This window comes from Stegodyphus dumicola, chromosome X1 (genome assembly GCF_044657685.1).
Source record: "Stegodyphus dumicola isolate Sdum_Otavi_A_Nest chromosome X1, ASM4465768v1".
NCBI lineage: Eukaryota > Metazoa > Arthropoda > Arachnida > Araneae > Eresidae > Stegodyphus > Stegodyphus dumicola.
This window is the reverse complement of record NC_140780.1, coordinates 183,508,578-183,534,114: the sequence shown is the minus strand read 5'-3', so window position 1 is coordinate 183,534,114 and position 25,537 is coordinate 183,508,578. Positions and strand designations below refer to the sequence as shown.

At 31.7% G+C, this 25,537-nt stretch overlaps 1 protein-coding gene across 1 annotated transcript; it reads right to left on the bottom strand.

Moving 5' to 3' along the window:
• Window positions 1-830: 830 nt before the first annotated feature.
• On the bottom strand, window positions 831-24,684 carry LOC118182281 (cathepsin L-like). Its single transcript, XM_035351606.2, has 9 exons — window positions 24,558-24,684; window positions 23,204-23,296; window positions 17,994-18,143; window positions 17,676-17,822; window positions 17,357-17,480; window positions 16,062-16,162; window positions 7,310-7,470; window positions 5,451-5,561; window positions 831-1,111 (listed from the first exon to the last, which is right to left on the bottom strand). The coding sequence occupies exons 2-9, from the start codon at window positions 23,294-23,296 to the stop codon at window positions 1,012-1,014; spliced, it is 987 nt and encodes a 328-aa protein (XP_035207497.1). The 5' UTR covers window positions 24,558-24,684; the 3' UTR covers window positions 831-1,011.
• Between the last annotated feature and the right edge of the window lie 853 nt (window positions 24,685-25,537).

Genomic DNA, 25,537 nt, shown 5'->3' with positions numbered 1-25,537 from the left:
AAATTGCTGTCGTAAGACGGATTTAGTTAATAATATATAAACTGTGTATATAATGCTAGAGAAACAACTTGAGTATATCTTGCATTTTGTAACGTTCATATTTATTATTTAGAAAACGAAAAGAATATTAATTTTTTTCCGAGTTAAAAATCGCAAATTTCTGAAAAGCCGCGATGAAAGGAAATTATTGCTCGAGTTTTGCATCATTTCGGGCAGGGAGCTCTCAGTTAGATAGCGATTAAAACAAAGTAGAATACATCCGTAACTTCTTATAGAAATATGGAAAGTTGAACTTGCCGTTTTTATTAACGCAGATGTAGTGATGCCTATCCAATCTTACGCTTTTAAGTAGGTAAACATTTTAATAAAACGAAATAAGTAATAGATTTGAGATAAATGATGTTTATATTTTGAAATTATAAAAGAAAAAACGTGATCTAACACCCTTTCGGTGAAAACGTATTTCAGCTGATATAAACTGAAACACGTACCATTTACAGTTTCTCAGATTATGGTACCTGTGCCACTAATTACGTTATATTTGGTGACACAGATTTAAATGAATGTTTAAAATGAATGTAAAATGTCACCCCTGTTGGTACATATATTATTTATATTCAGGCATATTTTTTTTTACTGTATTGATACATTAGGTGGATTTTTACATTTTGTAGCACATGTTTATGTGATACAAAATATGAAAAGGTTGAGAAAATTTGATTTAGCAGACTTACCGTTCGATACACTTGTGTGCATGTTTTTTCATGATAATGAGTAAAAGGTTAATGGAAAGATATTGCGATATAAAGATAATTAAAAACTCTCTCGGATTGAAAAATTGGACAAACTCATTTTTATTTATATTCATATTTTAATACTTAGTAATAATTATTTACATCAAAGTAAATTTCAAAACTTATAAAGTCATCAAATTTTAGAGTCTATTTTCGTTTTTATTGCAAACTGTTCTTCTTTGAAGCTTTATAAACGTTGAAAATAAGAAAGGATTGGTTATACCAAAGGATAACTTGCTGTGGTAGCTATTCCGCATTGGTTGTTCTTGTTTCTGGACATCTTGATGTAGCCGTTGAGTCCCCATGAAGGTCCCCAACTATTACAAAAAATAAGCAATTATTTAATATTATTTTATACCTGTAATAGAATGATTTACTGTGAAAGGTAGTCCTATGTAATTTGTTGGGCTGCAAATGAGTAAATACATTCAACTTGTTAAATTAATTTAAAACACTTTTAAGTACATATTCTTTATCAATTTTTTTTATTAGCATAGAATTGAAAAAAGCATAGTCAACGCGTTTGTTAGACAAACACCTCCACTACTCCTTAACCACAAGGCAATACGACATAGCTCCATGATAGGAAAAAAAGAATTTTTATGAAGTATTACGACAGCTGTGAATGACTTCTAAAAGTGAATACAATGAAATGCATTAATATTATCGATGTTTAAGATCACTATATTTAAGAATATTAAGAACAGCTTTTCCTAATGTTGCTACTTAATAAAGAGTTATAAAAGAGTTTTGAAGTCTACATCTTCTTTTCTAGTAAACAATTATATCATAAATTACATAGTTATATTGCTTATAACATTGATGTTATGAATTTATTCTAAAGAAATTGAAGTAAGGCTGAGTATTAAAGGAATTCGTAGGTAGTGAAAGTAAAAAAGAAACTAATTATAATATATTTATAGAATAATTTAGTTGTAGCATACTCTAGATCAGTGTTTCCCAACGGGGGGAGCAATTCGATTGTTAAGGAGGGTGATTCAAAAATGGACTCGTTCAGAGGAGACAAGAAATAATTAAATTTCCAAATTTTCTTCAAGAAGTCGAAATTTAATTCTTTGTTCCCATAAATAAAGAATAATGTAAGCTATGTATACCTAATTTTTTTTTTAAATTGCGGTGCATTTAAAATAATTTATTAAGAATTTTCGCTGTATACATGAACATTTAAATACTTTTAAAGGGCATGTAAACAGCTGACACATTACGCTTTCCAGACGTATTTTGCACATGTCAGCCAACGAATTCAATTTATTTTTTATTGTAGGAACCACAACAGGTATATCCCTTCTTCCCTTGAATTGTAACAGCGGGTGCTTTCAGCTTTGTCTGTATTTAGCGGTGTGATGAGGTTTCATACCTACTGTACATAATGAACTGTCAACTTTTTGTCTTTTATGCCAATGCTTGACCAAAGAATCAATGAAACGAGGCCGTCTTGAGGTACATTTGAAGACGAAACATAGTGCTCATATTAATTCAGATTTGAATTATTTTCGAACTTTAAAGAAAAATTTTGAAAAATGAGTAACATTAAAGTACCTAGTTTCTGCTCGTAATGCAGCTGTTAATCATACTCTTGAGGCTAATTATCAGATTTCCTTACTCATTGCTAAATCTGGTAAAAATCATATTATACGAAAGAATTTAATCAAACTATCAATTTCAATATTTCTCAAAACGGAAATGATGTAAAGCTATGCCACTAAATAGCAATACTGTTACAAGAAAACTGAAAACAAGAAACTTTTCGGTGCAAATGGGATGAATCAACTTTGAGAGACAGTGAGGCCATACTTAGGTAAGATATATTAATAAATGTGATTTTGTCGGAGAAACGTTGTTCTCTAATTTATTAGAAAGTGCCTACCAGCGGCGGAGCAGTAAAGTCGCTGAACACTGGTAGTTCGGTCCGAGGTTCGAATCCCGCGAACGGGCTGGCTGCATGGGTGTTTTCGTGGTTTTCCCCGTGTGTAACGTGCATACGAGCAAGTTTCCCTTAAAAAGTCCTCCACGAAGGCATCCCTCCCCTTAGGCAGATAGCCCTCGAGGCTTTGCCGTAATTAAATAACCTAACCTAACATTAGAAAGCACCACTATCTCCATAAATATATTTATATAGTAAGCTAGACAGTTATTAGATGGCGCTACTAATAGGATGCGGAAGCAAAAGGGTTGCTTAAAATTAATGAAAGATGAGAATTAAAAAATGCTTCTTGTGCATTGTGTTATTCAAACGAAAAACCTGGTAGCTAAAAAATTTCCCCTGTTATAAATGAAGTATTAAATTCAGTTATAAAGTGTATCAATGCTATTAAAGCTGAACATCTCTTCAAGTTATTTTGTGAAGAACAAAATGAAGACTATATGAGATTTATATACTTCACAATGAAGTAAGAAGGTTTTCGAAAGGTAACTGCTTGAAAAGATTTATGGAACTATTTGATGCTTAGCTATTTTTTAAGCAACAAACCTGAAATAAAAAATCTGTTAACTGTTGATGGTAAGGCATTTGTGAGTTATTTAGCCGATATCTTTGAAAAATTAACTATGTTAAACAATTTCAAAAAGCAAATAAAGCTCTTGTCGATGCAAAAACGAAGATATTTGGTTTTATTATATTTATTGAATTGTGTCAGGGACATATTTAAAATAAAAATTCTGAAAAGTTTCATTGGCTCGAAAAATGTAAAGTGACTGATACCGTTATACATGCGATGGTCGACCATCTGAAAATTTTATCAGCTGATTTAATAGAAAGATTTTCTGATTTGAAACAAATTAATTTCCCCAATTTAGATAATGCAGCCAATGTTAGTGGATTTGGCTGATATTTCAAATATGCATGATCAAGAAGAACTCGCAAAAATGCAAAATGGTGAGTCACTTAAAACTTTATTTAAAATAAAAGGAGCGATAACATGACTTTTTGAGGAAACCGAAACCAAGTATCCAAATGCAACAAAATGTGCAAGAGAACTATTGTTACCATTTCCATCTTCTCATTTAGGTGAAGGCGGATTTAATGCTATAAATGATTTGCTGCTAAAAAATCAGTTGGATATAATAAAACGGGGAGACTTTGAGACTGAAGTAAACTAAATTGGAACTTGACATGAAATCTCTTTGTAGCTAGTATCAAGCGCAAGGATCTAACTAAATTTATATAATAAATAATTACTGATACTTAAAAGAAAATAGAAAAATCTTTCATTAAAATTATTTTGTACTTGAATTTCAGTTCTCCATTATATGTTTTTAAAGTACACTTAATGTGTTTGCTCACAAAATTTCCTAGTGATTTCTTTCTAAACCCCATAATTCAAGTTTCTTTCGTGAACATTTCAATTTTTGAATATTAAGAATTATGTATATGCTAGGCTAGAATAAGAATTTTAGAGAGGATTAGGTGAGGCATAGCGCAAGAAAGGTTGGAAAACACTGCTTTAGATAATTAAACGACCACTACGCTTTTAGCTTATTAGCAGTTGTATTTCCATTTGTTATTAATCCTACCATTATTTTTTTCATATTACTCTCTTACAACAGAAATGTGCAAATGACAGGAATAAATCTTATAGTTGTTAAGATCAAATGCAAATGCGAATAATTCGACAAGGTACAGTGTACTTACTACAGCATGCTTTCTAGTTAAATAAATATTACATAACTACAGTATCTGTCTGAGAATATCAGCCTCTGATTTACCCAGAGGAATTTTAAGTATCTACTTGTACACGCTAAAATAAATTTACTCTATTTTAAAAAAGTGATTATCAAAAACAAGATTTCCAGCCCACAGTTTAGTTAACGTCTGAGACGTTTTTTTAACAAGCTAAACTTATTTCTTTAAATGACAGCTAGAAAGCAGAAGTTCGTTATTACTTAGTTTGCCTTGCTTAGTTTTGTTTCGATTTTTCGTTTTCTTCCAATGAAGAATTAAGTACTTTTTCCAAGAAAAAATTATTTTTTCTTCTACTGGTACTACTAATTATGTTCTCCTTATTTGTATGTCAGCAGTATGAATGTTTTTACTTTACATAGACCTCTTCTCCAAAAAATCTCTCTAACATTCAGTGATTTTTAACAGCTACGTAGGAAATAATGAAGTACATACGTCTTCAATATTTATGGAATTAGGTCTTTGTTCTAACAAGGATCCAGCTACTCTGATATAGGTCGAGTTATTCTGATAAGGAAAGGAAAATCAGCTATTTGTCTTTGTTTAATGGTTACATAACTCACAGTTAATATTTTCAGACATAGTAACCAAATTATTGTATCAAATAAACCAGACAGGCAATTGCATATACGTATGTACAGATAATATGTTTTACCGTAGGGTTTTAAGTAGAGGATTTTACAAGTCAAACTGTTTTTCTTACGAAAACCCAAAACTATTCCACACGACCAAATTGTTTTATTAGAGCCTGAGATTAAAAAGCCAGTGTTTAGTAACTTTATACGCAAATTCAAACTCGTGTTTTTTTTTGCTCTTCTGGATCTTAATATTTTTCTTTTCCTTAATGCTGAGGAATACTTTTAAACGCTTTTATAAATTTCAGAATACTTTACAGATATTGTTATACGCTCATTAAAGACTTTTAAACTAACTAATTGATTAAATTCCCACTATACCTGTTCTTTACTAGCCAATAATCCTGACCGTCTTCTGTTCCATATCCAACAGCTAAGACACCGTGATCCAGTTCTGTGCTGCTACAATCTTCCTCATCATAAACTCCTTCACTATAGAAAAGTAGAAAATTTTGATTACTTCCGTATTTATTAAATTTTATTTAATAATAAAAATAAATATTAAGTAAACAAAAGTGTACACAGAAAATTCAATTGATTTATGAAAATGAAATTTTATCTACAACGCTTAGATCTAAGACAATAAATAATATATTAATATTGACTCAAATAATCATAAATTTGTGCCAGAAAATTCCCTTCAACAACATGTGAAAACATGTTCGTTTGAGCAACGTGTGAAGTTTAATATTTATTACTGTTTTACACTAGGCGCTCTAGAAAAAGATCTTCCTGATTTCGTCTATCTCATTCAGCAAGCCTTCTTTCCGAGCGAAATCGTTCTAAAATTAATTCATCATTTTGCAATCAATAGTACTTATATTAAATGCTACTTTAAAGCAAAGTATAAAATGTACTTACAAAACTGAATTCAAGTGCTATCCCAACCCCAGACAGTGGGCCGAAGATATTACGGCATACAAATCTGGGTATACAAATTTTCTCTTAGGTAAATTTTATTTCCTAATATTGCGTCGTAATGTCTAGCCTTAATTTTCCATTTTTATTTGGCTACTTTTGCATTTAACATATGCTCACCCTGGCGAGATAACGCACTTAAAACAACTCAAAGTAAATTTATGGATGCATTAAATATTGTTTATATTTATTACACTGAATTAAGTTTTTACTCATGTTGTGAAGTAATTTAAAATTAACTTCATAATAAAAAAAATATAAACTATTGATAAAATTCATTTTTAACCATTCTCAGGTTTACACAAACTAAACTTTACTACAAACATTGCAGAAATTATAGTACACCAATATTTAATTTACAAAATTACTGAAAACTGCAGAAACTCTAAATTTCATAAAAAATGCAGAAACTGTAGTACAGCAAAATTTAATTTACTCCAACTATTACAAAAACATAAAATGAGCCATAATTTACTATTATTTTATATCTGTAATAGAATGATTTGCTGTGAATGGTTTTCATATGAAATTTGCTGTCAAGACTATCATCTAATCTGTTAGACTACAACTAATACGTGACTAATAACCATTAGACTACAAGTAATACGTGGTAATTAATATACTGACTATGCATGAATATAAGCACAAATGAAGTGCGCTTGACGGGGAGGAGATGTGGTGCAATAAAAAAAATGATTAAAGCAGCAATCAGTTTTCCACAGATTAGGTACCGTAAAAAATGATCAAAGCAGTGATCTGTTTTACACCATCAGCTCACAGAAAACTACAAATGCTCATTTGAAAGAACATTATGTTTTAAAATTTTTACTACTAAACAGGTATAAATAATAAATAAAAAAATAAAAAATTGACTTACATTTTGTGATACAATGCTGAACATATTATGCTATTTTAAAATTTAGCCCGATTTTGTCCGATAATTCGACTTTAAATGTTTAAAAATACATATATTTAAAAAGACATTTTGGCTGTCAATAGATATCAGCAGGTAAATGTTTTACTGTGTCATATTTCTATATGAGTAGATGCATATCTTTGAGAAAAATTGAGAGTTCAAGGTTGAAAGAAGTTCCTTATAGGATATAATCTAAGAATAAGTCTTCATACAGAAACATTAATAAGAATACATCATTTTTTGTATTTCGTTTTCTTTCTAATAATATTTTAATTACTACTAAAAGCAAGAATTTAATGAAGAAGTTATAAAATATGAATTCCCTTAATGTTACCGCATTTTTTACCTGTATTGTTGGAAACTGAACTGACTAGCATCAATAGCGACTGACACTGGGCCAACAGTTGCTACAGCCTTCATCAAAGCCTTTTCATCACCAGATGGGATATCCACGTAACCAGTGACTGTTGCTCCAACATTGGCCTTCTTAAATCTGCATGGCCCTTCCTGCATAGAAACCACACCTGTTATTTGCACTTAAAAATATTCACTTTGAACGAATGTATAATAACCTGAAGACTTGCTAATTATAACTAATTTAAAAATGAAATTTTTCTGCATATTTGCTTATTGAATATCTACGCCTTTTTCTTTTCGTTATATGTCAGTTATTAGATACATTTATTACACGTACATTTTCAAAAACAGATGTGCAATATTTTAACGAAATTTAGAGATTTATTTTTAAAATAGTAATTGTTTTTAAAAGGGGAAAAGCTGTTGTCTTGCTTAGTGTTTTGTATTGTGTCAAAACATGTTCCATGATTCAACAGGTGCATTGGGAAATAATTTTAAATCATGCACAATGAAATTTGTTAAGATGATAGTTTGTTATAGTAAGATAAGAATTGTAAAAAATTTTTATTATGAATGTATCTTAGATAATAGAAATAGAAATAGAAATTTATCAGAATTTTTTAAATAGGTATTTCCATGCAAACAAAAACTTTGAAGAGTTTAGATTTGAGTTCTCTTCAAGGGTAATTAGAAACTTAATCAGTAATAAAAGTCAGACGTGACATACAACGCTCAACTGTGAAACTGCCCTACATAGAAAGAAATGGGCAAGAAACTTGCAAATTGTAGGGCGGATAATTCTATTCATTATATACAAATGACATATAGTGTTCCTGAGATTAAGGTGCATGAAACTATAGAAATGTATGCCTCTTCTCTTCTTTTCACCGTCCAGGACCTCCTACGAGGAACGCATTTCATGTACCATTCATTCTAAAGCTCTTAGGCAGTAAAGCCCCAGAATAGCCCTGCAATATAGTAGAATGAATGCTAATGTGTTTCGCATATAGAAGCCTTAGTCATTTCGGATTTACCGAATGTTCTTGAAAACTATTCAGTGAACGAACATTCTGGATACATGATTCCTTAGGTTTATAGCAACTGAATGCTTTTCAGACATAGGCCTTGTAAGAAATAGATGGAGTCCTTAATAGTCTTTGTTCCACCACATAATCGTTTTTGAATTTTTAGGCTTTTTAAGGCTTTGCTAGAGATTTGTTCAAGGTGTTGCAAAATTCTGCATCTAGAGCTAAGCCTATGTACTTAGGATGTGAAATTTAAAATTTATTTTATCTCAGAATCACATAAATCCAGATTAAGATGAACAGGTTTCCTATTTTTTCTATCAGTACAGAAATTATAACAATTTGTTTTATTAGGATTTACAGTAAGCTTAAGTTCTTTTGACCAAGTTTCAATGCCCTGTATACAATTATTGAAACCTTTTTTGAAAAAAAAAAGAAAGAAAGAAAGAAAAGAAAAGAAAAGAAAAAGAAAGAAATATTTGAGAGAGTATGCCAGATCGCATTGTCGTCGGCAAAACAAGCCACTTTAGCTTCCTCACTGATGTGAGGGTCAATGGTTTTCAGGTACATGAGGAAGTAAAGAGGACTTAACGCAGAGCCCTGAGGGACTGCTGCCCAAGCGCAATCAATTTTCGAGAAAGTGGAATTTGCTTTGAATTTTATTCCTCTTAAGAAGTCATTTATCCAGATGAGAGAAAGCTACCCTAAATACTCGCAGTGTGGATGATATAAATCAGTTTCTGCCTCAAGACTCTGTCAAACACAGCAGAGAGATCAAAGACCTTGGTGGTCTTCTTTGATGGCCTATTCATCAATTTAATATGAATGAGTCTTTCCATTAGCTTGCAAGGATACTTGTTAGCTAAACGAGTCAATAATTTGTGCAGTTAGTAGCAGCCTTTATTGGCTTAATGCTAGGAATAATAATTGAGTTCTTCCAGTTCTTGGATAACTTGCCAGTACGCCAAGAAATACTGAACATTTTAAGCAAGGATTTCTTCGCCTTTTCTCCAAAGTGCATTATTATTTGGCCGCAGATGTGATCAGATTCTAGGGATTTTTTAGGATCAAGGTGCTGAATAACGGAATGAAGTTCCTCAAGGGTGAGATCAGACGTGAAAATGCAAGCATCAGATATTTTCTAGTTTAGTTTAATAACTGATTTATATGCTGTGTTTTCTGTCATGTGCGATGCACTTTGGTTTTCTAAAATTTCCGTAGTATTTAGTAAGCATATTTGCTGCTGCTTTATTAGTTCTGGCATTAACACCATCGACAGATGGAACATTTAACGAGGCTTTTCTTGAATTGGATTGCTGGAATTATTTAGAACTTCTACCAGAATCCAATATAGAGAGGTCCCGTTTCTTGAGTCAAGTTTTCTACAGAGTTCCGTCCACTTTTCTTGTCTGCAGGCAGAGATCTCCTCTTCCATCATATAGCGATATCCTATAAGTTTACATCTTAACTGCTGACTGTTGTTTCTTTGGAGCTCCTAACCAACAGAATCTCTCTCATGGATCAGCTCCTCTATATTGTGGTCTTTCTACAACGGGATCCAGTTGTCTCTTCTCTTTCCGCTAGAAATGTGATGTTTAGTTGCATTTAAATGTGGCAGGTGGAAACAAAGAGTAGATATCCAAGCTTCCGTATTCAGACGATCCTAAACAGAGGCTTTTCAGTTCTTGTGAAAACCTTCCTAGATGGCTTTATGGAAGTTCCATGAAAGCTTATACTGTGAACAGCATTCCTGATCCATTGAGAAAGTTGTGAAGATTAGATAGTTGATTTTAGCACTTTCCAGTGTGCCTTATCTACAGATTCCTAGCTTATAACAGTGATGTCAAGAGCGGATGCTGTAGCATTAGTTCTGGAGACATAGGTATTTTCTCAAGTTGTGAGGATTTGTTTATTTATTTTGACCAGTAATTAGTTTTGAGTTAAAGCAACTTTCCTGTCGCTCTCCTTTTCACCCACGCTTTCCTGCCAGAATGTAAATTATATAGGGCGCGTTTATTCAGATCAAGGGCAAAAGAAATGCTATTTAAGCGAAGGTTTCGCAAGTTGATTTTAGAGCATGTTCTACCTGTTTGAGGCCAAATTGTTACCGTGACTTATTAGCGATTTGATTCTGTGGCGTTGAGTGCTTCCAGCCATCAAGTTTTTCTAACCGGCTTCTGCGAGCCAGAGCCTTCCTGCGCGTTTACTTTGTCCTGTGAGACGTTAGGCTAGTCTAAATTGCATTTTATTTTAAGTTCAACATTGCTTGTTTAAAGTTAAGCCAGAAGTGTTGACTTATGTAAACCCAAGTGGAGGTCGACCGTTAATACTTTGTGATCAAATAAAAGGGCTATTTACACCCTTCTTCTGACTTTGTTTGCCTACAATTAAACATTATCTACAAACATTATCTCAAATACATTAATCTACAGTCTTTCTAAAGCTCGTGAGTTTATGCTACCAAAACATATGATGCAATATAAAATGTTACGTATTGTCAAGTTCAGATCATCAGCTAGGTTTTCAACTTGAATCCACTATTCAGCATTTATTTCCTATGTCATACGAATATCCCATTTGTGGTTTTTATAAATAAGCTTTAATATTTACCACAGCGTTCTTTCTTATTGTGTTATGTACAGATATCCGTGCGTAATTTGTTTTTGTATAAATACAGGGAGAAAATTTAATAAAGCGTTTGTAGATATTGTCATATTTTTGCTCTATTGTAATATATAATTGGTTTCTTTATGTATTTACTGATTTTCTGATCAATTTTCAGTGGAATTATGAGCGAAATTCTACAAATGATTTTATAGTTTTCTTTATCTTTTTTTTTTTTTTTTTTTTCGTTTATGTAATATATATCTCTTAAACATTCTTAAACATACTCTTAAGCATTTGATATTATTAAAAATTCGAATATTTATACCAATGTTATAATTGAAAAATACAGCGTTTAAGACTTGTATTAAATTGAGACATGTTCTGAATTAAAGCCGTGAAAAATGTACAATTATAACAATCATTTGAAATAGCATCTCCCATTCCATTTAACTTTCTGTTACTTTGAATGCTCTCAGTAGGAAAAGAAGATACTAACTTTCTTAGAGATTTATTATTAATTTAAATGTGCATACTTTTATAAATTATTTTGCATTGCTGTACATCATCCCTTTCTTGAGAATAAATTCTAACACTTTTTAAAAAAATTAATGTAAATTAATTGAAGCAATATTTAAAGTATTCCATTACTAAATTTTACAGGTCAAGTACACATATCATTAACGTGGAATCTTCTCCTTCAAACCATTAAATCTGATATTAAAAAAGTATTTTAAAATTATTGATTAAGCTATATTACACGTAGATAGTATTAGCTTCCATAATTTAAGCATGTTTTCTTCCTTTCCACATGCCTTCCTGGTGTAATTGGAAGCATAATCGACGAGTATTCGATAGGTTCAGAGTTCGAGTCACGCGAGGGCACTGCACATTTTTCTCGTCTCCTGCTTCCAAATCTCCTGCTTCTTAATGACTCCACAAGGTAATTAAAAAGTTAGAAAACTTTGCCAGAGGTGTTATACTGTTGTTTTTAAATGTTTACAAAAGATTTTCTATATGCTTTCGAAAAGGGAAATTAGATTTGTTAGATCTAAAATAAAATTCAAATTCTTAATATGGTCCAAAATTATCCTTTACTTATGTTTTATAATAACATGCAGTTGTATGTTATATTCAAATCTCTAAATATTTGTGGAATAATAATGCATCGATATTTGAGATCAGACTACTGCCCTAAACTAATTTTCATTACTTATTCATATAGTTTTCCTCAAGTTAGTCGTTATTGATGTAACATAATTTTGTGATATTTTCCGTAATATTTCATAATATATCATACCTTATAATGTTTCTCTTAGTTTTCCTGGAAACCATTTCTGCAATTTGCAGAGCCGTTTAAGATTGCCGGAAAGAAAATGAAAATTTTCAGACTCATAGCAGCTTTAAAAATCTAGAAAATCATCGAAGGGTTTAGTTGAAATCAAATTTCGGGAACAAAAGTTGCATTTCACTTTGTTGAAAACGTTTTTAGCAGCAAAACTAGCTATATGAAATTAAAATTTTAAGCGCAACAAGAGCAATCCGTAGTAAAATTTTCTGAATAATTCATCTGAACTTCTTCAGTTAAGATCGGAGAGTTATGCTCCGTGAATGGAAAAAAAAATGAGGGAGACAACTCAGTTGGAGTATACTTTTTTTACAAGGTCCATATTTTTATAAAGGCTGAACTCTAGGCTGTTTGAAGCTTGCTGGACTACAGAAAAAAAATGCAGCAGTTCAACACAGAATAAAATAAAGTTACAAATTCGCAGATGAAACGTAAGAAATAAATATACAAATAAAGAGGAGAAGGGCCATTTTATATTGAACAAACACATGAAGAAGGGGAAGAAACTTAATATTTAAAGAATTTAACGGGGAAATGAGTTCTTTTATTCCTACCGTAAGCTTTGAACTATAGAACAACAAATGTTCAACATTTTACTCTTCCCCGAAGCTACAGAAACACATGTCTGTATCAGACAGCCCAAATCTTTTCAGGTATGAGTTAAAATTAACGTGCACGGTTAGAAATTTAGTAATTTCGAAACTTCAGAACAAAATTTTATTATTGAGTTTGTGAGGAATAAAAGGAAAAGATAATTGAGTCAAGGAAGCAGCAGAATTTCTAAATAATTCCTTCCATTTGAAAACTTATTCCAACTTAGTTTCTTGACGAATGACTTAGGCAATGTCATTGTGGTGTTAACTTGAAGTTTTGTAGCTTGTTTTGTTAACCAATAAACTCTTTCATTTCCTAGATTGCCAGTGTGGTCCTGTACATGAAAGAAAATGATGTCAGCACCCTTTTTTTTTATTAAGCTCTTTTAGAACCAGTCTACATGTAGAATACATATAAAAGATGGAAGGTCTAACATGTATCAGACACGCTCACATGAAGCACGTTGTTTACATATAATACCACAGCATGTCTATTGGGATACAGGAGCCTTAGGATATTTCTAGTGTCATAGTAACACGAAATGTGTAAAGTGCTCTAGAGAAGCAACAGTGGAGTTCTATAAACATCACCATGATTTCGACACATTTGATCGTCCCCTCAGATCACACCAGGAGATTTTAGACAAACTGTATTATCAGTCATAGTTAGGTTAAATTAGGTTACATTGTTAAGGAAAAGCACTTAAGAGTTATCTGCCTAAAGGAGAGATGCCTTTTTGGAAGGACATTCGAAAGGAAACTACTTTGTATTTAACTAACTAGTTTCCTTCGACACACGGAAAAAATCACAAAAAACTCATTTAGCCAGTTTATTCACAAAGATTTGGAAACGGATCGAACTGTTAGTTAGCGGTCTTATTGGTAAGACTATAGACCCATGAGCCTTGCCATTACGACCCAAGGTGAAGATCAGAGGTTTCAATAGGCAAATATGTGCAGAAAGCAAGCGATATGTTAACTGCCATTGATTGGAAGCGTTATTGAACTTGTCTGACTCATAGCTAAAATCGTGCTAACTGAGATCAAAAATGGACAAATACAGCGTTCAGCGGTAAATTCTGTTTCTATCTGACTGCTTATTATTGATAGATAATTTGTATCTTTCAATAATAATTTGTATCTTGCAATGATTTAGCGAGAGAGAGAATGTTGATTTCGTTTGCGATCACCACATCTCTCTTCAATCTGGCTTTATGTTTGGGGTATTACTGCATATTACAGCAAATCAGCTCTTGTCCTCATGACGGGTATTGAACGCTGCTTGGGTATTACGAAGGTTCTTCAGCTCATTTTACTAGCATTGTGTATGGGCCACAGCATTCTGTTTTTGAAACAGGCTAATTGATTGGTTAGTTGATGAAAACGCACACAGAGCTATCTGTTCAGATTATGGTGCCTTCACGTAAAGCTTGATGAGAGATATTGGTTTGTATTTTCTTTACACATTGGGAAAACCGTGAAAATACTCATGCAACCTGCCCGTTCGGCCAGAAAGTGAAACCGAGTAGATCTATCCGGGTAGGTCTATCAGTATCCCGCAGTCGTAACTACTTCTCTCCTACGGAACACTTTTTCTTCAGTAAGATAATGTCCATGCACGTTAGAGATCTAGAAAATGCTTGCTAAACTCTCGAGCCTTGCTATAACCAGAGATAGAAGTTCGAACGATTTATGCCCATTTAAAATTCTGTAGAACTATATTAGGTGCAGTCTGGAGCCCGCGAAATATGTCGATGAATTACGGGAGCAATTCACCCGAATTTAATTTTCAGTTATATACATAAACTATTCGCGGCAGAGCATCTACTGTCTTTACATTATACTGCGTTATCTTATCTTTAAATTTGCTCGTCGCTGAAAATATAATCCAGATATATATTATGAATTTCTATTTATTTGCTGCATTTCATCCACAATACTTCTCTACTGGAACTCCTGAAAGTTTCACTGTCAAGCATTATCTATACCTAACTTACATTACCCACACAGAAATCTATCCTTGTTCCTTTTGTGCAATATTGACAGGCTGCAGCCAGGTGTGCAAAGAAATAATATCTAGCTATAAAAACATTTTGATAGTTTTGCTCGTGATAAGGGATTAAGTACCTTCTCTTAATCACTACAAAACAAATCAGTGGGCCAGTATCTTATTTCTACTCAAATGTCTTCAGTATGCTTAGTTGATCGATTAACCTCTTGAAGGCTGATTATTCGCATTTCTCGAAGTCTGTCAACTGCATATTTTACCTTCACAACTTTCGCATCTTTTTAAATTCACCTAGACATAACTGATTTTTCCAAAGAAGTTTTAATTAAAATGTAATTTGTAAAAGAGACTTATTTGATAAATGCACATGATACTGCTTACGATTCACTTGACAGGTTTTACATTATATAAACAGCACAAAATACAGGTATCCTACATAACTACGACCAGCGACGTATTTCATATCTTATCGTGACCCTTTCTATGTAAATTTTCTAACATTTTCAATCAAAGATTTCAAATACCGCAATTTAATTTCCTTTTTTTTTATACAACGGTGGTTTAAGATTTTAATGATTTCTTCGCTTTACGTCTACGTGTGAGAAGGTGATTACTGGCTTTTGAAACAGTTAGTTAAGATTCATGTTTGGTTACCAGTTAAAGTTTTTGAAATGCTTTCTTCATTTAAAAACGTTCGATATCAAATGGCGAAACCATTATGAGCGTGTTAATATGTACAAAGAAAAAACGTTTTCTGAAGTCAATAGCAAGGTTTCAGACCGTATTGATTTCAGTGATTCCTTGTATTGTTAGTTTTTACAAATTTTCTTTCCTTTTGGTATTTAATTTCTGTTTTAAATTTATAATTTAAAACTAAAAGTCTAGAATAATTTATGCTTCTGAGGTGAAATATATATATATTGTTTTAAATCCTGATCAGGTAGTATTACTATTGAGAAGGAAGTTTATTTCATTATTTTAGAAGTTTGGATTTTTAGTTTCAGATTTGACATTTTGAAGTTCAAAGGGTTTCTTTGATAACATCATTAATTTAATTTAACATTTTTGATTCTAGGATTTTTTAACATAAAATTAGTTTTTAAATTCTTTTGATCTGCGTAGATCAATTTTTGCTACCTTTTGAAGCAAAATTTAGTTCTTACCATTTCTTCATATGGATATGACTCTTCAGTGTCTATTCCTCCGTTTTCCTTGATGTACTCAAAAGCATTATCCATTAACCCACCGTTGCAACCTTGGTTTCCTAAAATAAGTTAAACATAAATTTTTAGTTTTTAAAATATGAAGAAAATATACATACTTTAAGAATGTTGGTACACTAGCATTTGATCAAAACAATGAAGGCATAGTTGAATGACAGTTTCAGCAAAATTTTCCTAATATGGTAACGTATTTAGAGAAGGTTTCCGAACCCTTTTCTTGAATCGGCTCCTTTTAAAAGAACTTTTTTATCGACCCCCCTTTATAATTTTTTCGATAATATAGAGGAGTAACGTAACTGTAATGCAGATCAGTAACTTAAATATAAAACTTAAACTAAGAATATGAACATAAATTTTGAAGAACAAAATAGTGTGTGAGATGTTTCATTGTTTTATATATTAATTTTAATATTACAAATATAGACCAGTTTCCAGAAACAAAATTGAAAATTGTAATTGCACAAAATTTCGATTCTAATTAATGGGATGGCTAATTGACGCAATTTTTTTTAACATTTGGCCCAAAATTGCTTAAATTATCTCTTTCAAAAATATTCAATCTGTTGCTTTTATCTCTTTGTAAAATATTAACTTGACCTGTTTTGGTAGGTAAAATGAAGGAAAAGACAGTAATGTTGGTTCGATAACAGCTCTTATTTCGGGGAAGATATTATTAATTTTTACTTAAATATAACTATGTTAAGCAAGTTTAGTGTATTTTTTATTCATATTTATTTCATGTGATTTTTTTCGGTACTTCAAGTTATAACCTTTATTAACTAAACCTCTAATTATCAGTTTCATGAATAATTTTTAATCAATGTACTCTTGATTATGTTCATCATTTGTCGGCGTATGTTCGGCTGTCAATCCTCAATTGAACCCTCAGTCATCATTGACAGTCTTTAAAATTTCATCATTCCCAGTGGATCAATAATTAGGAACTCCTGATTTAGAGAATGTGGAAGATTGCTGTGACAATCACAGTATGTATTTTAAAATTGCTCTTTGAACCGGAAATATAAATTTGAATGCAATTAAATCAAGATGAATTTATTTAGTTTGTGTATAAATGTATCATTAATTCGAAAATTCCCTCATCTCATAGCTTGCATAGTTATAAAGATGAGATATTTATCAAAAGATCATAAGATCATTGTTGCACATCATTTTCAACCTTACAAAATAATCATTTCTGTTTTAAAATTACTTTTAAAACCTGCATCAGAGCATACCTTGTTCTGTAGAACAGTCCATCAGATTTTGCTCACTAAGAGAAACAAGTTTTCCAGTTTTCTTTTTATGCTGCCCTTCTAAAGAGCCAGTAGTTGAAAATGCCCAGCAAGATCCACATTGACCCTAAAAAAGTGCATAAATAAATGTGCTTCAGTTTGCTGACCTTGGAGTACAAAATATCCATAAATCAGTTTTAAAAATTTTTATTAAGGTTATAGTTATTAATAAATAAATGCTCCATTAGGGGCATAATTTTAATAAAACAAAAATTTATATTTTTAAAGACCTAGCTCAGAAGCTACCTGGTCATGAACGTACCTGGTCTTTTACTTTTGTTACAAGACCCTCTTTTCTCCAGTCAACCTCGTCGGGTAAAGAAATATGTGATGGAGGAACGAATGTTGTTGTTGATACTTTTTTGCCTGGTTTGTAACCATTGAGAAGAGAATTCACTTCTTCCGTTGTCTGTCATAAGCAATAACAAAATAATAAAAAAAAATGTGAGAACTGCTTTGATCCCACAATGAGATCATAATTATGTTTTCAATGTTAATATGCTAACTAATCATTTCTCCACAGTGAAAATTATTCTAAGAAATTAAAAAATACATAAAGCAAAGATGAAGTAATAATTACCATATCACTTAGATGATTGAGACCTAATTTGAATGAGTGCTGTTTCAAGTCTGCTTCGATGTTATGTTTTATGATTTTAGACAAGTTAATTTCCCATATCATGCGCCTGGAATACTCTTCGGAGGCTTTGTAGGATTTGCCGTGAAGTTTCTAGGAGAAAATAAGCACTTTGAAACAACTACACAAGAATTACTTAGTGAACGAGACTTTCTTTGTCATCGTTTTTAATGCAAAAAATGGCTCTACTGCTTGTATTACTTGCTAAGACTACTTAAAATAAATAATTATATTTAAACGCAAATTTTTCAGTAATTATTCTAAATACGCAATAGCAGCAAAAAGCAAATATTAATAATATAGTCATATCTATATCAATTAGACATTAAAAATTATCATGAAATTTGATCTACTATGCATATGACTCTGAGGCATGAAAACTCAGAGTCTCACAGTCAACAGTATCCCGTGTCATTTTTTTTATATATACCATACATTGAAGACAAAAAAATTCTTAAACGCATATGGAATTAGAGGCATCCCCTCCATGTGTTCTTGCAGTGTAGTGTTCAGCATAACCAGTTAGAAACTGGATCGTCTTGCATTCGACTAGCAGATGGAATTTTGTTTATTTGTCTTTTGTTGATGTTTTAAGTCTTTTATTCACAAAATCTTAGTAGTCTAGTTAATTTCATTACTTTTTCGATTCTTAGCAAACGGACATTTTGCTTGCTTTCTGTGATATTCTGTAAAGATTCTAGCACTGTTTAAGCAATGCCTGTTAGAAAGGCATTTCTTGAACACATGCTAAACACTTCTTGAATACTTGTTGTTGCACTTGTTGAATCTTCAATGCAAGGGCCAAACTATCATGTAATAATGTTCCTCAGTTCTATGTCTATGTTAAAATGTCGAGGAGCCTAGTGAAATAAGTAGCGAATTATTGCTGAGTTCAAGTCTGTATGATAGTCTCGAGAAGGGTTAAAATAACCTTTTATTTAGTCAAAAAAATAATAACAGATGGTCCCTTCTCGGGCTTACAGGAAAGCCTACACTCGCGCTTTTAAATTAGGATAAGAAAAGAAGAAACTAATCTAATACTAAACTAAATAGACTTAGCCGAAATACCGAACGTAGTTGGCCCTTGATTTAATCAGCCAGCGATTATTAACAGGCACGTACAATACGGCCGAGCGTAGTAAATTCAAGAACGAAGTAACCAAAAGGCAAATAGCTTTGATATTAACCCATGCTAATTCATAGCTTTGATATTAATCCATGCTAATTCATAGCTTTGATATTAATCCATGCTTTGATCTTCATAGCTTTGATATTAATCCACTAAAAGGACTCCTAAAGACTCTCTGTCGAAGTTAGTTGAACTTCTCTTAAATACTCCTTTTAACTCATTTGCATAAAATGCGATACTAAAAACACATTGAGGTAGGCAATAGTAGATGAGAAACGAGAATAGCTAGTAAAGCATGTTTAAACTTAAAATAATTGTCAGAAACTTAAAGCAACCTCTACAATGTCCTTAACTATAATTAAGTTACTTATTTCTTTCTGATATAGGAAAACGTTTATTCAGCATAGATCAGATTAATCACTGTCATAATCAAATGAAATGTTTATTGCCAAATAGAAGTATAAACTCTCTAAACTCATAACCAGTTGGCTTATTTGAGTACTAATGGCACAAAGGTGTCATAGGCTGCTTAGCTACCTTTAAATTCTCGGAAAAATTTTGTGATGTAATCGTGAAATTTAATTCAAATATTTCACATGGTTGTAATTTTTTTCCTGCATTAAATTTGCTACTGATCTAAATTGCTGAATTAAAGTGGAATGCTTGTTGTCTGCAATTACCAAGTATTGAGCTACTACTAAGTGTTGTGAGTCTAGTCACAATCATATTAATATTAAATGTGCATTCTAAAACTGTAAGTATAGAAAAATATTAACAATATAATGTCTAATGTGTTTTAGTTATAGGTAATCATTTGCTAATTGCACATTCTGAGAGTGATAAAAAAAAGCTGTGTTCCTTCAGATATTGTTAAACGTGTGCATATTTTAATTACGAATTTGCGAGATAGTAGATAGTATTTTTACAGCTGAATACATTTATTTTGCTTTGAATTTGCATTGGTAGCCTTGATTTTCAATAAATAAATCAAGCACTAATCTAAAGTTTATAAGTTTTTAAACAGCAAACCTAAAATTTAAAAGTAATATAAAAATAAAATTTGGTGAAAAAATATTTTTGTTCGATTTAAAACACAAAATAAGAAAATCAGTATCTATTTTTTTTTAAATCTTTTGCTTTTATTTTTTAAATCTCCAAATATTTTTAGATGTTTTCGGTTTGATAAAAAGAAGCATTACTTCACTGAAAAGATATTTTTCTTGATGACATAAGTTAAATCCAGTTAGCGAGTCTTAATGTTTAATTTTTAAGTATGGTTTATTCTCAGAGTCATTTTTACAGTTTAATAATATGTAGTTGCTATCTAATGTTTTCATGCATGAAACCGAAAGCATCTACAAACATTTTAAGAAAAAAATTATTTGAAAACACATAAACGCCGATTTTCATATTTTATCGAACAAAAATGTTTTTAGTTAATTTTAATTTTTACAAAATTTATGAATTCCAGGATTAATGCATGTGCACTCGTCAATCTAGCATAGATATTAATTACCGAGCTCATAGCTTATCAATAATCTTTTTTGTAACTCTGCGGATACTTCAAAATTTTGAAATTGATGCAAAAGAGGAAAATTAAAAATTAGTTTATATAACATTTTCTGTCAACCAAAAGGAAACTAAAGCGCTCCATTATCACAAAGTAAACATATATTTCCTGGAATGTTTCTTTTGCAAGAGTTATTTATTTTACATTTCATTATATTAATCAGATACGCAACTATATATAAGTCCAAGTAAGGAATTTCCTTCTTCCTTTGTTATGCGCCTTTGTGATGTAAATGGAAAACATGCCCGGCTAGCAATAGGGAAGTGCATTTTAGTTCGAATGTCTGCAACGTCATCGTTGACTCTCATCTTTCCTACTCGATAAAAACCAAATCGCTTTGCAACCAAACCTTGCTTTCGACGATTTTAGACTATCGATTTCAACTTTGAAAGCTATTCAAGAAATTGTGAAAAATTTTTTTATTCTTCATAGCTTTGATATTAATCCATGCTTTGATTTTAATCCATTGCTTACGCTACTCTTCATAAAAAGTTGTAACAGCTTTATGCGAGGCCAGTGAATACAACACTTTTTTAACCTGCTTTGTGCGTTTACAGAATCCAAAATGCAATGTAACGTACTGCCATAAAATTTAGTAACTTTTTTCAAATTGTTATCAACTAGTTTTACTAACAATATCTATACTTTTCAAAATAATTTACAAGCTCCCATATAATAATATTTAACTTTTGCACAATCGAAATATGACAGGAGTCTTAACTAGGTGAATGGAAATAAAGATTTTTTTTCATCAGAACCTGACGATGAAAACTCAAAATTGAGGAAAATCGCAGCATTTATAACTGCCTTCTCGTCTTCGAACGAAAAGTGTTACCAAAGCCGAGCACCAAACCGTTGGGCTTTGGGTCATTAGAATTATGTAACATCTTTTCGAATAAATAGACGTTTGTAATTATGTAACATCTTTGCGGCATGGCGCTTAAAATTTATGGATAGTTAAGTACTCTAGAAAAGTTGTTGGTATAGTAAATTGATGGCTGTCTTTAGAGTGAGATGTCTTCGAATTTCGCCCTCCTACTCTTGATTGTAAGCATATGTCCAGGATGGTTTTTCTCTTTTCTAAGTCTGACAATATTTTTATAATTGAAAGCAATACCTAGTTGTTTTTCGTATCCTAAGTACACTCAATATTTTACACTTTTGTGTCCTGAGCTGACTTATTTTGTTTAATCCCAATCTCAAACAGATTCTTTCTCTAAGGGAACGTTTTAGTCGTACGAACTTTACAGGACAACTATCTTCCTGTACCTAGACATATTAAGCTTACACATTATCAAAGAAAAATAATGTATAAGCTTACGAGGTATTTCGGGAATGTGACTATTCGCCGTGGCCATTTCGCCATGGCCGTTTCGCCGTTAAGACATATTTTACTTTACACGACTGTATTATATTATATCTTGCCGTATTATACTATTAAGTTGATTTAAATTAATAACTATGTTTAGTTTAATAATTTAATTTAATTTAATAAACACTTTATATAAAATAATATTTAAAATGTTTTGTGTACAGTACAAATACACCGTTACATATGACATATTAATTTTAAGAGAGTAAAGTGCTGACAAGTTTTCAAAGTAATTCCCTTTTCCATTCAGATTTCATAAAAATGTGAATTTTCTGCTTATATGAGTTATTTCTCTGAACTAGCCGATTAAAATTTCAAGAAATTTTTTGATGAATCGTGTAAATATTGTACCCGTATAAGTTTAAAATTGATAATTAATAAATCGAAATCGATAACTTCTGTTATGTCAGAAGTGTAGCCCCGGTTTGCTTTGATACTGACATATTTTTCCAACTATGTGTAATTTCTTTATATCTCACACTTGTAAAAGCCCACCAGCGGCCTAGCGGTAAAGACGCTGAACACTGGTAGTTCGGTCCGAGGTTCAAATGCTGCGAACAGGCTGGCTGAATATGCGTTTTCGTGTTTTCCCCATATGTAACGTGTATACGATCCAGTCTCCCTTAGAAAGTCCTCCACGAAGGCATCCCTCCCTTTAGGCAGATAGCCCTCGTGTGCTTTGCCATAATTTAATAATCCAATCCAATACTTGTAAATAACTATGTACTATATTAAAAGCAACCTTTATTAAGTATAAGAAAGATAAACAGAATTATTAAACTAAATAAATTTAATGCGAGTATAATACGGCAAGATAAAATACCGTCATGTAAAGAAAATATGTCTTGACGGCAAAAAGTCCTAGACCCAGGTATTTTCTCCCACCTTTCCGCATGCCTTCGCGGTGTAATTGGATGCATACTCCAAGCGTATTGAAGATGTCCATGGTTCGAGTCCCGGCGAGGGCAATGCCCATTTTTCACGTCTCCTGCCTCATAAGAAAAACCTAATGACTTTACAAGAGGCTCCCGAACTAAAAAATGATAAATGATAGTTTCCAAAAATTACAAATATATACTTACTTTATAATTTTCCCAGTGAACATCCAATTCAGGGGTAAAAGGAGCAGCAAATGCTAAAGCTACAAAAGCCAACACAACTGAGACGCGCAGCATCTGAAACAGAATTTGCTCATCAGAAATAACTGCTTTCTGAACTTTTGACTCTTTAGTATAGTAATAAACACTTTTTAGGAGCAAAGATAAAATAATTAAAGTTCTTAAATTAATATTTCTTATTACCTTAATGCAGGCTAAAATCTTAAATATATATGTGAAATTTCTTTGTTTTTTTCCATTACTTTGCAAAACGTTTTTTCTGAAGGTAAATTATATAAGATAATAAACAGGGCACTAAGTATTTACAGAAGACTAAATATTATTTATTTACTGCGAAACTAAACTTGTTTTCTTAATTCTTTATATCTGAGCTGTCTTTGTTAGTTTTTCTTCATAACTAAAGGGCATAGTAATGGCTTTTTAATTCTTCCATACCATTTTGTAAATGCACTATACAAATACTTCACCTCTTCGGAAATATTCCTTTACTTTGAAAAGATATAGCTTTTCAAAGTAAAGGAATTTTTTATTATTTGCTCTTTTAGAAGTTTTCAGAGATAATAACGCATGAGAAGTCTAAACTATTCCCTCATAAAAAAGCATTTTAAACTACTTTTATGCGTGTAAGAAAAATATTTCATATCCCTATAGAAAACATATTTATTTGTTTCGCAATTTACATTTTACTTGTATAGGTAATGATATAATTTTGGCAAATGCATAATTGTAGTGCTTTTTCTTATTACTTTGAGCCCACTTTAAATAATAGGGCATTTGTTAGTAGTTTTATAGTACTTTAAAAAACAAATTATAATAGTTATAGTCCACGCTACTGACTTCCAAATTAACAATCTTTAAAAATTAATTTGCTCTATTATTTACAGTTCTACACCATTAATTTTAAAGCCTACGTAATTAATACAGTCTTCGTGTCAAAAACTAGTCATTTACTCATGTATCATCTATCATCATCATCAGCTTCATTATATCTGTCATCATTTATAATCACTTAATCAATAATATTTTCTGTGCTATAAATCTGTATGCCATACTTCAAAATTATAAGACTGCATATCCCAGTTTCAGAGTTTCCAGTTTCAGTTCCTCTCGAATATATAGTCACATATGAAAATCTGGGACTACTTTTCAGTGAATTTTAAATATTTCACATGAAAGCTAATAATAAATATGAAATCTTCATTCCCCCTGCATGCATAAGCTGAACTTTTAAGTGATTTAGTACATCTGCTTTCATAGTTTTCCAACGCCTTAAAAGACTTTAACCGATTTCAAGCAACAATGAATACGAAGAACTTACCTTGAGATAATTTGTCGCAGGCGTATTAGAGTGTCACAAATATTCTTTCATACTAAAGCTCTTCCTCGTTTTCATCGATTATTTAAGGTTTTCATTTTGAGATAACAGAATTTCCTGATAATGGTGCTTCATATTACGTCTCCCATGTGATTGAAACGCTTAGAAGTTACCCTAACATATTTGTTATTCATTGCACCTATCCTGATAAGATAAAAGATTTCTACCTTTATCGCTATTAAAAAAAACACAATTTTGGTCTATTGTATCGTTTGAACCTTATAGTCATATGCTTTGTTATCATATGCTAAACTACAACATTTTGATATAGACGTTAAACTGCTCTGATTTTTATTTTTTTTAACAGCACTGAAATTAAAATGCTGCTTGAGAGGGTTCTTAAAGTAGATCATGTTAGGGAATTTAATTACGCAAAACACACTGAGGACTATGTGTCTGATAAGAAGGATAACTTCGCAACTTAATAAAGGAATACTAATAAAGGAAACTGGCTGATTATTTGCATTACAAAATGGAAAAAAGTTAAATTCCATACAGCTTGGCTATTCGAACATCAAATGCTCAGTCCTAAGCAAACTGCCACTGTTTTACGGCGGGTTAGGGCCGTTAATGACCTAAAAGGGCACGGAATATGGGATTTATTGATATAGACTTAAAATAGCCCTACTAAAAATCAGGAGCAATTAAGTCCGGAGAACGAGGAGGTCATTCAGTGTCACCAAAGCAAGAAATCACATGACTGGAAAATGTCTCTTGCCTTGTTTTAAGACCTATGTGGCTTATTGAACCGTCTTGCTGAAAGAATATGCCCCTAAAATTGGAGTTCCGAAGCTTTAATTAAAAAATAAAAATTATCTAATTTCTCTGTAACGATCCCTATTAAGAGTTATGGTAAAATCATTTTCATTTTCAAAAAAATATGGGCTTGTTATCCATGATAGGGATATTGTGCACCATACAGC